The sequence below is a fragment of the Mesitornis unicolor genome, unplaced genomic scaffold (assembly GCF_000695765.1).
Source record: "Mesitornis unicolor isolate BGI_N332 unplaced genomic scaffold, ASM69576v1 scaffold38443, whole genome shotgun sequence".
Taxonomy (NCBI): Eukaryota; Metazoa; Chordata; class Aves; order Mesitornithiformes; family Mesitornithidae; genus Mesitornis; species Mesitornis unicolor.
In genome coordinates, this window is record NW_010174695.1 from 11,506 (window position 1) to 24,650 (window position 13,145).

The 13,145-nt window shown below is 39.0% G+C and overlaps 1 protein-coding gene across 1 annotated transcript; it reads left to right on the forward strand.

Moving 5' to 3' along the window:
- Positions 1–4,565: 4,565 nt before the first annotated feature.
- On the forward strand, positions 4,566–13,056 carry LOC104538071 (chromosome unknown open reading frame, human C5orf28). Its single transcript, XM_010181131.1, has 2 exons — positions 4,566–4,949; positions 12,320–13,056. The coding sequence occupies exons 1-2, from the start codon at positions 4,626–4,628 to the stop codon at positions 12,653–12,655; spliced, it is 660 nt and encodes a 219-aa protein (XP_010179433.1). The 5' UTR covers positions 4,566–4,625; the 3' UTR covers positions 12,656–13,056.
- The last annotated feature ends 89 nt before the right edge of the window (positions 13,057–13,145 follow it).

Consider the following 13,145-nt stretch of genomic DNA (forward strand, 5'->3'; position numbering starts at 1 on the left):
TAAGCCCAGCTGAGGCGACGAGGGGAGGAGACAAGGCCGCTCCCCCAAGAGCGGCGCGCTGCGGTCCCAGCCTCCTCCGCGGCCACGCATGCCTTCTATCCCCCGGCACAGACGGGGAGCGGTGCGGACCTATCAGCGTCGCTTCATGGGGCGAAGGGAGTGGACGGCGGTGGCAGCACTTCAGGTGGGCGCTGGGGCTGCGGCCGGCGGCCTTCCCGCCCCCAAAAAAAAATCGGCAAACTCCTCATCCCGGAGGAGGCGGGAAGCCGCCCGGGCCGGGTGAGAGGCGGGCTTAACCTCATGTCTCTGGGCTGCTCTGCCTCTGGGTTGTGGTTTCGGGGATCCGCTGGTGAGGGGACGCCGGGGCGTCTACGGATTCCTGTTTTATTAGTATATCTACCCAAACATTATGTCAGGTCTTAACATAAGAAAGGCGATGCGGTGCTTTATGTAAAGGCAGGCATGTGTCTTGTAAGGCTCCGTTTTTGCGGTAAAGATGACAGTACATTTTTATTTCTTGACTGAGGAGGGGCTTGGGTGCTGAGTGTTGAGACAAAGCATGCCTTTTCAAGGCATAAAAATTGTTGCTGATTTTTTTTTTTTTACACGTCTGCTGCATGCCAGTCTTTCTTTCATCGCTGTCACATACTGGCTGTATTTTAGTCTTAAATTGGATTAGCTGTTTATGGACCGAATGCTATTGTAGTTAATGATGGTAATACATGAACTGCTTATGCTTATTTCTTCCTTCTGTTTAGGATGAGAAATGTTTTTTTTTCTTCCGCTGGATATTACTGTGGTCTGTTTCTAGTTACTAAACACTTTGAGGGTATTTCTTTCAACTCAGGTACATTTCCATTCCAAAGTACTCATTAAAGACTAGGTCTGTATTTTAGTGTCTTGTTATCTCTTATCAAACACTGTAATTTATGGTCCCCGAAATAAACAAGTTAATTAAATCCTGAATTTATGGGGGTTTTGTTAGTTTGTTTTTCTTAATTTCCTTGTGGGTTTAATTCCTATCTGGGTAAAATCCTACTGATTTCTTGAGTGCTTTTGTCCTCTTTCCTCTTCAGCTTCCTTCCACTCTCCAGCCCCAGTAATACACTGCAGTTATCTGTCCCAAAAATACTTGCATTATCAGTTCTTCACAGATTGTTTCAGGCTCAGATCTGCTTTTCTGTGAAATAATACATTAAAGGTTTGAGCTTGTGTCTTTAGTGGTAGTTGTACTTTATGGAGTTTTTCATATAAACTAACATCTAATATAAAATATTTTTTTTAGGAAATTATAGAATTATAAGGGACAACTCTGATCTTTTGACTTCTTGCGTAAAGTGCATAATTTATTAACTTTATGCATTCGATTCTTATATGTATTCATTTATCCTACAATTTTTTGCAAAATTGGGGCAAAAATTTTGGAGGGCAATGTTTCTAAATTATAATTTTAGGCACTGGATATTTGTTTTGCTCTTACGCTGTGAGTTGAAAGGCCTCTTGGTGTCAGCTATTTCCCCAAATGCATATTTACAGCTTTGATCTTTATGTTTTCTTGTGTCAGTAATTTACAATGTTTCCTGTGTGTGTTCGTTAACATTATTTTTATAATTTCTTTGGTTGAAATAAAATATATCAGCAAAATTGCATTTTTCAGGTATAGGAGGAGGTTACACGTAATGCTTTATCTCATATAAAAATGTCATGAGAAGTCACAGCTGTAAGCAGTGTTACTCTGTCAGCTGTTGTGGGCACATTTTTTATGCAAACCCAACCTAAATCTTTCCTTCAATATGTTAACTAGACTCACTACCCATAGGTTTGTATGCATTCTTGTGTAATACATATATATACCACTGTTACAGCAATAATGTAAGCTCCACAGCTATGCTTTTTGAGATTTATAGGATACAAAAAACTGATACTTTATTACAATGTTTTGTAAACAGTATGAGTATCATTAATTTTCAGACAAAAAAACCAGTTTCTAGTTTTATATTAGAAATTGTGATTTCAGATATTTATTTTGGTTGAACAGTTTTGCTTTTTCTGGTCTGATTTCATTCTTGCTCAGTAGAATATTTGTACTCATGCCATTGTACCTGGGAATGTGACTTGATTTTTACACAGACAGCAGTCATTTTTGTCTATAAAAGAGCGGAGATAGACTATTTAAAAGGAACAATCATGCTATGGACATGGCTCTTGACTAAGGGTTATCTGAAGCCACCTTTTTGCTTCCTGTTCTTCCTTCTGCCTCAAAGACACCCATTCACATACTGACCTTGTCTTCCAGTTGTCATTGTTAGTTGTTTCACAATACATAATTCTCAAACCAAACTTATTTTGGACTTTTTTTTACGTCTGATACTTTTCCTGTATACTTTATGCACATGTTAATAATACCCACAGCAAAGCAGCGCAAGCCTAGCACAGAACTGACACAGACCTCTGTTGCTATTTGAATGTATAGGTCTCTGTTTATCTATTCCAAGGTCACTAACTGATGGGATGAAATTAAAAAGCGATCCCTGAATGTGACTTACAAATGTTTCATTAGGTGTAAATCTTTCGGGCACAGTTACAAGGAAGAATCTTTTACAATAGATCTCTGAATATTTTGAAATGCAATTACTTAAAACAAAAGGCTGGAAGGTGCCCTTTTCTGACTTTACAACATTGGATATTATGATCGTTTATTTACTATCTTGTTCCATCTTTATTTGTACCCTTGTCTTGTTTTATGGTTGTTTTTTTTCCCCTGCTTTCTTTAACAGAGCTTGTAAACCCTAGCTGACGTTGCTTTGGTTTCAATCACATTTGTTCAGAAATTAATTAAAAAGATGTTGCTTCTTTCTGTATTTTTGACTGTTGTTCAGTTTTCTTGTAGGTTTTGTAGAAAGTTTGAAGATATTTGTGTAGTATTGGTGCTTACTACTGCCTGGTTCAATTTATTTAGGATAGAAGAAATGGTGTTTGGTCTTCCCTGCATTGGCCTGGGCAGATTGGATTCAGAAAGCACAGAGTCTCAACACTGAGGCATAGACGGCATTTACTACTGGAATAAGACAAATGCAATGGGAAAAATATATTCTCCTAGTCCCACGGTAGGTTTGATTCTGTATGCTGTTTTGCTTTTTAAAGGTATGTTGCTATGTCAGCTCTTCACAGATTGGATTCTTGTCTAGTTTTATCATAATTTTAAATAAAATCCATCTGACATGATGGTTATATAGAAGAAACATTTGTGAGGAGATTAATGTTTGTTCCTTAATTGAGTTTATTCAGAAATTACTGAAAAAATTACAGAATTCAGAAATTACTTACAATATATTTTAAAGTCACTCCCCAGAAAGTGGTAATTCCAGTGTTTCAGGAAATACTTTGTGTCTATTCTTTCAGAAGAGGCACAGTCATGGTTAACAGACTCTAAACTTGACCCACTTTTTTTCATCTGTGGGCAGAGTCCATGCATTATTCATGCTTGTTTCTTTTTTTTTTAACATTTTCCAAATAAATGATTCAGTGGGCCTTTTTCTGTAAAGATGCATGCCAGTAGTCATGTCTTGTGGATAATTCTACAATAAACAGGCATGTAAATAATCTGGAAGAAACATTTTATGTTTTCTGGGGCTTATAATGAATAATGTGTTTAAAATCATAAACTATTGTATGTCAGCATTGTTAGAAGTAGTCATTTTTAAAAGAAGTCTAATATACTCATTAAAAACCCATTCAGAATAAAAATTTACCTGATAGAACTATATCACGGAGGGTTATCCAGATTTAGTGTATTGCACAGAAATAGCAACCTCTTGGGAAGAATCTGTTTTTGCCTAGGACGTAGGCTTTGAAACTCTGGTCTGTCTCCATGGCTCCCCAAAAAACACAGAAGAGCATAACAGCTGGGACATTTAGAGTTGATACTGTGCTTCAGTGACTGCTCTTCAGTGCATTTAGCATAATGAAGCTAGGGAGTACATAATTTATATGAGGATTTTTATATCAAAAGTGGGGTTTTGTTAATGATATCACAGAAAAGAGTACTCTCTTTATAATCCAGGTATCCTATAATTGCTTCTTGGAAGTGGGGTGGGGATGTCTTTTAATATCTTGGATTATTTCTTTGATTTCTTTTGAGGTGTCAAGCAGGTATTTAAGGTCAATAATTATTCCCAAGCAATCACCTTGTGCAAGAGGGTTTCATAACAATTACAGAACTTAAATAGTTTTAAAGAACTTTTAAGTGATTATTAATGCTAATAATGATTTTATTTTCAAATTACAACAGTCAACTTTTGAAAAGTAAAATGACTGTGATTGGTTAATGTTTTTCTGCAAGAAGAGCTGTTATGAAGGTAATGTGGCAGGCAAGTGTTTTAATTTAGAGCTGAAGTGTTCAAATCAACAAATAAACTCAAATCAAAAATGACCTAGGAATAGAGTGCAGACATTGAATTTGGGGTTTTGATGCTCAGTTGTAGCTGTGGAAACAAATGCTTTGTGCTAATGGGTTTGTTTTTTCTTTAATAGTTTTCTTTCTGTTCTCTGACATTTACAGAACAACTGATGATACAAAGGACAATGCACAGCTTATATCCTGATGACATTTTGTGTGCTGTGACATGGTTTTTGTCATGGCCTCTGAGACTGAAAAGGCCCATGCTCTTCTCCAAACTTTCAGCACAGCATCAGTCATTTCTAGTCTAGGTTTGGGAATAGTCTGCTTTATAGCAGACAGACTTCTGCAGTTTTCCTTCATTCAGCAAAATGACTGGCTCCGAGCCCTCTCTGACAATGCAGTGCATGGTATACTGGGAATGTGGTCCTGGGCAATCGTAATTGGACTCAGGAAGAAAAGTGACTTCACTGAGGTCACTCTGGCTGGCTTCCTTGCCTCTGTCATTGATGTGGACCACTTCTTTCTCGCTGGCTCCCTGTCGTTAAAGGTAAGTCAATAGATCAGTGACTGTTTATTTCCTTTCTTTATCATTTTTTACTCTGTTGTTCTTCTGCCATATCCTAAACAAAAAAAAAGTTCCACTTATACTTCGGTTAGATACATTTCTAATAGATATATGGGAATTGTGTTTGCATGCAGTCATGATTTTAAAAGCCCTAAAATTATGTTACATCTGCTGCAAAGTTCTGGTCCTTACAAGGCTCTGAAAAAAGACTTCTGCAAGCCCTTGTGCATAATATCCTGTGTGTATCGTATAGTTGTTTTGTTATCCAAGTTAAACAGTTAAATGCTGCCATGCATGCTTTGTGTATAAGGTGGATTACTCAATTTCTGCTTACAATAAGGGGTAGAAATGTCTGCAAAGTAGATAATCCATCTGATGTTTGATTTCATTCAGTCTTACTGAGCAGTGCATTTGGGTTCAGGCAGCCCTACATATTTCTCCCACGCACAAGCTATATATGAGCTGTCACCTTTAAAAAGGCTGTCTGAGTTTGCCCTTAGATATAGTTGGTTGCAAGAAAAAAATAAAGCAAGTGTCAAACTTGTTAATAAAAGTAAAAACGTGAATTGGCTTCTATTAAGGAATGTATGTGATCATCATCCATTTGCAGATCTGCTTGTTAGGACAGAGTTTCTCAGTAGTGTTGGTAATACCAGAGTGCAGCATTCTTTTTCAGTGATTCTCCAGTGGTTTAGGTGTGTCTTGTTCCCAATTCCCCGTTCAGATATCCCTGTCTTGTCTGCTCCAAGCATATATACCTGGCCTTCCCTGACCACAGCAGTCTCTTCTGCATACTCTCCAAAACATTTGCACTATCTGTAAGATCTGGCTGTGCCAGCCCCAGCCATCGCTCTCTTAACCCGACCTTCCAGATCTTGTACCTTGGGCAGGCTGTCCTTGCCCCCAGCCAGCTCCTGGTCCCCACAGCTGGAGCCCTGCCACCAGGAGTGTGCTCTGCTCAGCAGCACAGGTCCTTATGGTTTGATTATGCTGGTGTTGCTAGCATATGTATACATCCACACTACTTACTCTCCCCTCCCAAAAATGTGCACTCCCACCTACAGATGGACATGCAGAGGACAAGAGGAAGATACTGACCTTTATCCATGCAACCAGAGTGTAACTTAGTTGTTTGACCCTCTCACCTTCTTTCTTCTCCTCCAGTTTGCTCATAACAGTGTTACAGTCTTTATATGAATTACAGAGGAAATAGCTTCTAGGAAGCAAAGGAAGGAAGAGGTAGAGGAGAAATTGCTGTTCTTTGTAATTCTTTAATTCAAGAACAATGCAAAATGGCTTACCATTTTTTTAAATACATAGGAGACAGCTCAGTGCAAGAAGCATTGTTGCTTGTAGTTGAGATGCAAAAATCAGACTTCCAATGGGAATATAGCTTTTGTTTACATATAGCATCACTGTTGTAGAGAAAAGATGTTTTCCTATTTGTGCATTTGGTTGATTTTCCCCTTACATTTGTCTTCAACAAAGAGGGCATTTTCACAGCATCACAGAGTGGTTGTAGTTGGAAAGGTCTTCTGGAGCTCATCTGAAACCCCTGTGCTGAATGAAGCGGGCTGACCTGGAGACAGATACATAGGACTGTGTCCAGACACTGTTTATCTCCAGGGATGGAGACTCCACAACCTCTGTGGGCAACATATCCCATGCACAGTCACTTTCACCGTGAAAACGTGTTTCCTTATGTTCAGGAGGAACCTCCTGTGTTTCTGTTGGTCCCCGTTGCCTCTTGGCTTGTCAGTGGGCACTACTGGAAAGAGCCTAGGTCTGTTCTCTTTACAGTCTCCCTTCAGATATTGGTACACCTTGATGACATCTCCCATGAGCTTTCTCCAGGCTGCGCAGTCCCAGCTCTCATCCTTTCCTCGTATGCAAGATGCTCAGGTCCCTTCACAATCTTAGTGGTCCTTCTCTGGACTCAACCTCCCACAGCTTCATGTTGTTCTCAAGAACTGGATTCAGCTCTGCTGAGGTGGCCTTACCACCAGAAAGGGAAGGATCACCTCGCTCGACCTGTTAGCAACACTGCCTAATGCAGCACAGGTTACCACTGGCCTTTTTTGCCACAGGGTCACGTTGCTGCCTCGTAGTCAACTTGCTGTCCACCAGGACCCTCAGGTCATTTCTCCAAAACTGCTTTCCAGCCAGTCGGCCTCCAGCATGCACTGGTGCCGGGGGTTGTTCATCCATAGGTAGTCCATAGTTCTCTTCTCTCCTGTACTTTTTGCATATGGAAATACTGTAAAATTATAAAACTACAGTAGCACTATGGTATAGCTTCTAAATCTGTTATTATTCTAATGTATTTACTTTAAAATCAGTAGATGCACTTAATGAATGTCTAGTTATTAGAAAGTATTGTTAAGATGTTATTGCTGCTTTTACTTGCATTTGAGATCACCTCTATTTTTTATTAATTATGACCACTAGATGACACTCTTCACCAATATGCGTTTAAAAGTTGAGCACTGTATTGTATCATGGAACTGGGAGGTGACCTGTCTATTTACTGCTTTCAGTTAAGCAAGGTTAAATATGCTTACACTTTTGGTGGTGGAGAATGTGTAGCCAATCCCTAGTATCCCAAACAAAGTATATCATTGCAATTTCATTGCTTGTTCCTGTGTTGTTTTAGTTCCCAAGCAGCTGGAAATTGCTTTTCTAATATCCAGCCTAAAGTGGTGGTGTTGACAGTTATCTTGTTTTCTTATTCTTTAAGGCCTCTCTGCAAAAGACGGCTAATTGCTATACTCTCCCCCAAAATGTTTTACAAATCAGAAATACAATAAGTTGCAGGTAGAAGAGTAGTCCTTTAGTAGCCAAACGTATTAGCTGAGGTAAGGAGAAGGCAAGATGGCCAAAGGCTTTTTCATGGTTGTTTGCCTACAAATGCATCCCCCTTCCATACGTTAACTGGGTTAATAAAGGATGTGTACTTTATCCTGTGCAAGTCTCTTGACCCTCAGAGCAGTAACAGCATTTCTCTTTCAACTTGCAAAACCATTAGGCCTTACAAAATGTCTCTTCTTGACCAAATAACTTTCAAAAAAATCTGAAGGGCCTGGATTTATGTTTTCTAAACCTCTTATGATTTTTCTTATCTCCTCTGGATTGCCTTTTGCCTAAATTATCTTTAAAGGGATTGTCCCAAACCATGTGAAGTGAGATTTCATTTGAGCCAAATAGCATAGATTAATTCCTTTTAATGTCACATGCATACTTCTGTCTTTTTAAAAAGAAGAAAAAAAAAAATTGTTTTGGGTTTTATGTCTTCTTGCGATGCCATCAGAGTCTTTTTGGTTTGTGATATAATGTAATCCCCATAAACTTTCCTGCTGTGTTGTTGCCTGGCTAGCTAAACCTGATTTTAATATGTAATTTTTCTTTCCTCAGCTTAATATGATGCACTTTGCAGTTTCATGTAATAATTTCAGGCTGTTGCCTATGTAATTTATTACTCTGTGGGATACTTTTTTACTACATATTTCTTAGTTCCAGTAGCATTCTTCCTCTTCAGATTGCAGGATTGAGAGTAACCCATTTAAGATACTACAATGTTTACTGCTTATGCAACACATTATCAAATAATGAATAAATTAAGAAACCTAATAAACTAACCACACCACCATTACTAATTTGTAACAATAACCTTTTTCACATTACACAATTATCTATAAAGCTCTTCATCATCACTCTTAAATCTGATGATGAGTTACTTTTTTGAAGCAACCTTTCTGTGCAGCACAAGGCAGCATAGTCTTCTACCTCCAGTTGCTACCTTCACACTGCTGCAGTCATCTGCTCCTGTTCCTGCTGACACAGCTCACTGCTTGGATTATTTGGCTATTGAGCTGTTTTTCATGGTGTCATCATTATTTTTCTGGAGTATTCAGGGTAAACAGTTACCTGTGGTATTTATGTGTTTACTCTGATAAATACTTGTGTACCAAGTAGCATGTGATCTGCCCTTTTGCCCACATTATTTTTGCAACAAGTATAAAGTCTACAAAGACTTTGCTACTTAGAATTTGTAGTTCCTTGTAGTCCATGTCATTTTTACATGCACACAAGGGTAGAAATATTTAAGGATCAGTGTCTGAAGAATCTGTCGTACTGACTAGCTCTGAAGCTGAACATTACTGCAGCCTACCACCTCACTCAGCGTTGCTGATAAAGAATAGCAACATGATGGGCTGCTCCCAGTGTCCCCCAGGACTGTATCTCGAGCACTGGTGTTGCAGAACAGACTTGCAGAAATGGCCAGCTTGCTACTTAAGACTCATCAACTTCTAAGAGGGTAGAGAATGCAACTGGTGGCACACAAGATTGTACCAGCAAACATACATTAGCATAGCTGGTTAGTGTGCCACTGCTGCTGACCAACCTGGGCTAAACCAGAGCATTTCTGGAACTGGAGAATAAGCTTTGCACACACACAGTGAATTTAACATTGAATTTGTAGGTCAGCCTCAAAACTAAGGAATTCAGGCTTGTGAAGCATCATGGAATGAGAGTGAGGGAGCCCACGTTGTTATATAAATTCCGTGGTGTCTCTGTGAGCATTAAAAGCAGAGAGTTTGCATGGGTTCTCCTGCATGCCATAGTTGTCTCCTGTCTCCAGCTGCTCATTGTAGTCTGTGAGAGGGGCTGGGGGAGCAGGAACTTCAAGAAGATCTTGCATGCAATTGAACACATAGGTAAACAGAGATGGTGATTTGTGTTGCAAATAAATTCTGTTTGCAACTGAAGCCTGATCCCGGTGGTGGTAGATTTCCCCCGTAAATCTACCCAAACCACGACCAGCTTTTTCCAGGAGGCTGAAGGCAGAAAAGGCTTGTACTATTTTTATTTTTTTTTAAAGCTGGTGATTTCTAAAGGCAAACAAATTTACCTATTAGGAGAAAGAGTATAACAGCTTATATTGCCAAATAGATCTCCATGTCTGTCTCTTGGCGTTGGCTTCTTACTCAAGGATGTAAGTATTCTCTAGTTACAGAATGTAAAAGAGAAGACAGACTATTCTTTCAGAACTTGAGTGACAGCATTTCAGAAGCCTAAGGGCTGTACTGGAGTTACAAGACAGGGTTTTCTCTTGCTAAAACTGAGTGCTCAGATTTGCTGTATGAACCACCCTGCCATCTAAAATGCTGTATGAAAAAACCTGAAGCATCACTTGCCCAAAACTGGATAAAGATCGGCACTGATACTTATAAATTGCATACATAATGAACATGCAAATTCTCCTTGCTCACTGTGTTGCTCTTGGCACTCAGCCTCCATAGGGCAGAGGGAAAAGAATAATTTGGACTTTGCCACTGGATTTTCAAAGTGCAGAAATAGGTCAAGCTCCTGCTGACAGTAACAAAAGTCTGACTAGCTTTGTAGGGGAGGTGATAAACAGTTTCACCATCACAAGATTTTTCTACTTTAATCTGTGAACAATCTGCTTGTATGAAAAGAAATTAAGTTGTAGAAAATACACCCTTTGCACCAAATTTAAGGAGTTGGGTCCATACCATTACAGTTAAAAGTTATTGAGACAGTTTGTGAGCTTTTTTATCCTGTCACCTGATCGAGGGAGTCATGGACAACCATGTGATGGGAAGCTAACAGAGCAAAGTTTTCTGCAAGCCTTTTAATGTTGGCTTCTGTTTAGAACGCAGGTTAGTCCATAAGTTTCCATCTCTGTATTTCTTGGCTGAGGCTACATCAGAGTTTCCTTACAGAGAAGACAAGGTTCAAGCAGTTGTCTAAATTATCCATGAAAACTTGATGAAGCTATTCCACAGTCCCACAGTCAGATACCATAGCTGTTGAACAATTAACACAACTGATGCATTAATGGGGTATTGGCTAGCATCTTGTAGAAATGCTCTGTTTGCTTTCTGCGGTAGATGCAGTGAGGGATACGTTCGAAATAACAATCTGATGCACCATTGTGCACAGAGCACGTCTCTGGCGCCTGTTACAGGCTTTCCAAATGTTCACTGGTATCTCAGTTGAGCCAATTAATATTACATCAGCACTTGCAGTAATGTACTATCATTTCTCCTGTGCTTACAGAAACAAGAATCTACGCTGTGTTGCTTAGAAATCCAAGCTATTATTGTTTGGGTTTCTTTTTACTCTCTTTGAATTTGTGGAGATAGTTCTAGCTGTTGTTAGTAAGTACATCCAGAATATTTTCTAAAATATGTATATTAAATTGATAATTATCTAAATTTAATTTAATTAGCTAAATTTAATCTCACTAGCTAGATGTTCACCTTAATTAAAACCACGGCTTTCAACCAAGAAAACATTAAACAAGTTGTTAATACAGAAAACCCAGTCACAAATGATTCAGATGTTGGTTTCTGAACTTGTCTTTTGCCTGTCCATAAAGAATACTGTGTCATGGCAAGCAAAATACATGTAACTTAGATGATATTTTTGCTGCATTGGAAATTACTGTTCTGTTGTAGATATTGTCTCACTAAAACAACTTCATGGGTTCTAACTGTAGTATAATACAGGATGTATTTTTGAAAAATAAATGCCATTAAAGCATACAAAATATTTCAAGTAAAACATATTAAATATTTCAAGTTTGTTGTATGGTTGTTTTCATTTTAATTATCTTGAAATTGAATACATGTAATTAGTGTAGCAGACTATACAAGTTTCTGTATACCTCATGACTGTATGACAAATAGCATACCTCATTCCTCCCCCTCCCTGTTTTGCCATCAGTAATGCTTGGTAGGATGCATGATTCATATCCTACAACAGAGAAAAGCCTAGCACCCTCAGCCATGTTACTGATAGGGCAGCACACAGCTCTCATACATCTAAATATCATCACTCATGTTTATAAATTTATAAAGGACAAGTGTCAGGAGGAAGGAGCCAGGCTCTTCTCAGTGACAGCCAATGACAGGACAAGGGGCAATGGGTGCAAGCTGGAGCATAGGAGGTTCAATCCGAACATGAGGAAAGACATTTTCACTGTGAGGGTGACAGAGCACTGAACAGGCTGCCCAGAGAGGTTGTGGAGTCTCCTTCTCTGGAGACATTCAAGACCCGCCTGGACGTGTTCCTGTGTGACCTGGTCTAGGTGATCCTGCCCTGACAGGGGCATTGGACTGGATGGTCTTTTGAGGTGCCTTCCAACTCCTAACGTTCTGTGATTCTGTGAAATAGCCATTGCTGATTTTGATCAACTGCAGTGGAAAGGAACAGTGTGTTTTTCTTTGTACTTCCACTTGGCCATTTGATAATACACCTGTAAACATCCTTGAAACATTTCTTTTCACAGTTGTAGCCATTGCCAATTATATTTTTCTTTTCTGCAGGCTGCTCTGACTCTTCCACAGAGACCACTTCTTCATTGTTCTACTGTGATTCCTGTTGTGGCTCTGACATTAAAGTTTATTATGCACCTTTTCAGGCTTAAGGACTCATGGTGCTTTCTTCCCTGGATGTTGTTCATATCCTGGACTTCTCATCATGTCCGTGACGGGATTCGTCATGGCCTCTGGATCTGCCCCTTTGGAAAAACTCCTCCTTTGCCATATTGGTTGTATGTGGCAATTACAGCATCCTTACCTCATCTGTGTTCATTTATTATGTATTTAACAGGCACTAGAGAATTAATGTCTATAAAACATGGAATCCGCATCGATGTATAAGAATGATGGCTCTTCAAGGCTGTTTGTATTAGCACTTGAAATAAGCTGTCTGTTTGACACTGAAGTGGTTTCCTTGTGTTTCCTACAACTTCTGAGTTAGGCATTTTAAGCTTGTGGAGCCAATTACAGCTCCTGTGTTAATTCCTTGCGGTCATAGAAACCTGTTTGGTGAATGGTGATAATTTTATATCTATACATTCCCCTTGTAAAATATGTTGTCTTCCACTATAGTTAGTGCATGGCTAGCTGAATTATAAAGTACTTAGTCTCTGTAGTAATTACATTACATTTTACAGTCATTATGCCAGTCATGATCACCATTCACTTTGGATTTGTGTATCTGCCTTTAGGTAATACGTCTCATCTAGATAGCATTTGTATAGCACTTTAAAAATGTAAAGAACTATATAAATGCTAAGTATTAGTGCGTATTTAGTAGTGTTCATTGCTTCTAAAAAACATTAGTTATCCTTTCGAATTTCTTAATTTG

What these genes read in the sequence shown, in the direction of transcription:
- LOC104538071 (XM_010181131.1), top strand. Translation starts at nt 4,626, where the DNA reads ATGGTTTTTGTCATGGCCTCTGAGACTGAAAAGGCCCATGCTCTTCTC. An exon ending in CTGGCTCCCTGTCGTTAAAG is followed by an intron (nt 4,950 to 12,319) that starts GTAAGTCAATAG and finishes TCTTTTCTGCAG; the next exon opens with GCTGCTCTGACTCTTCCACA.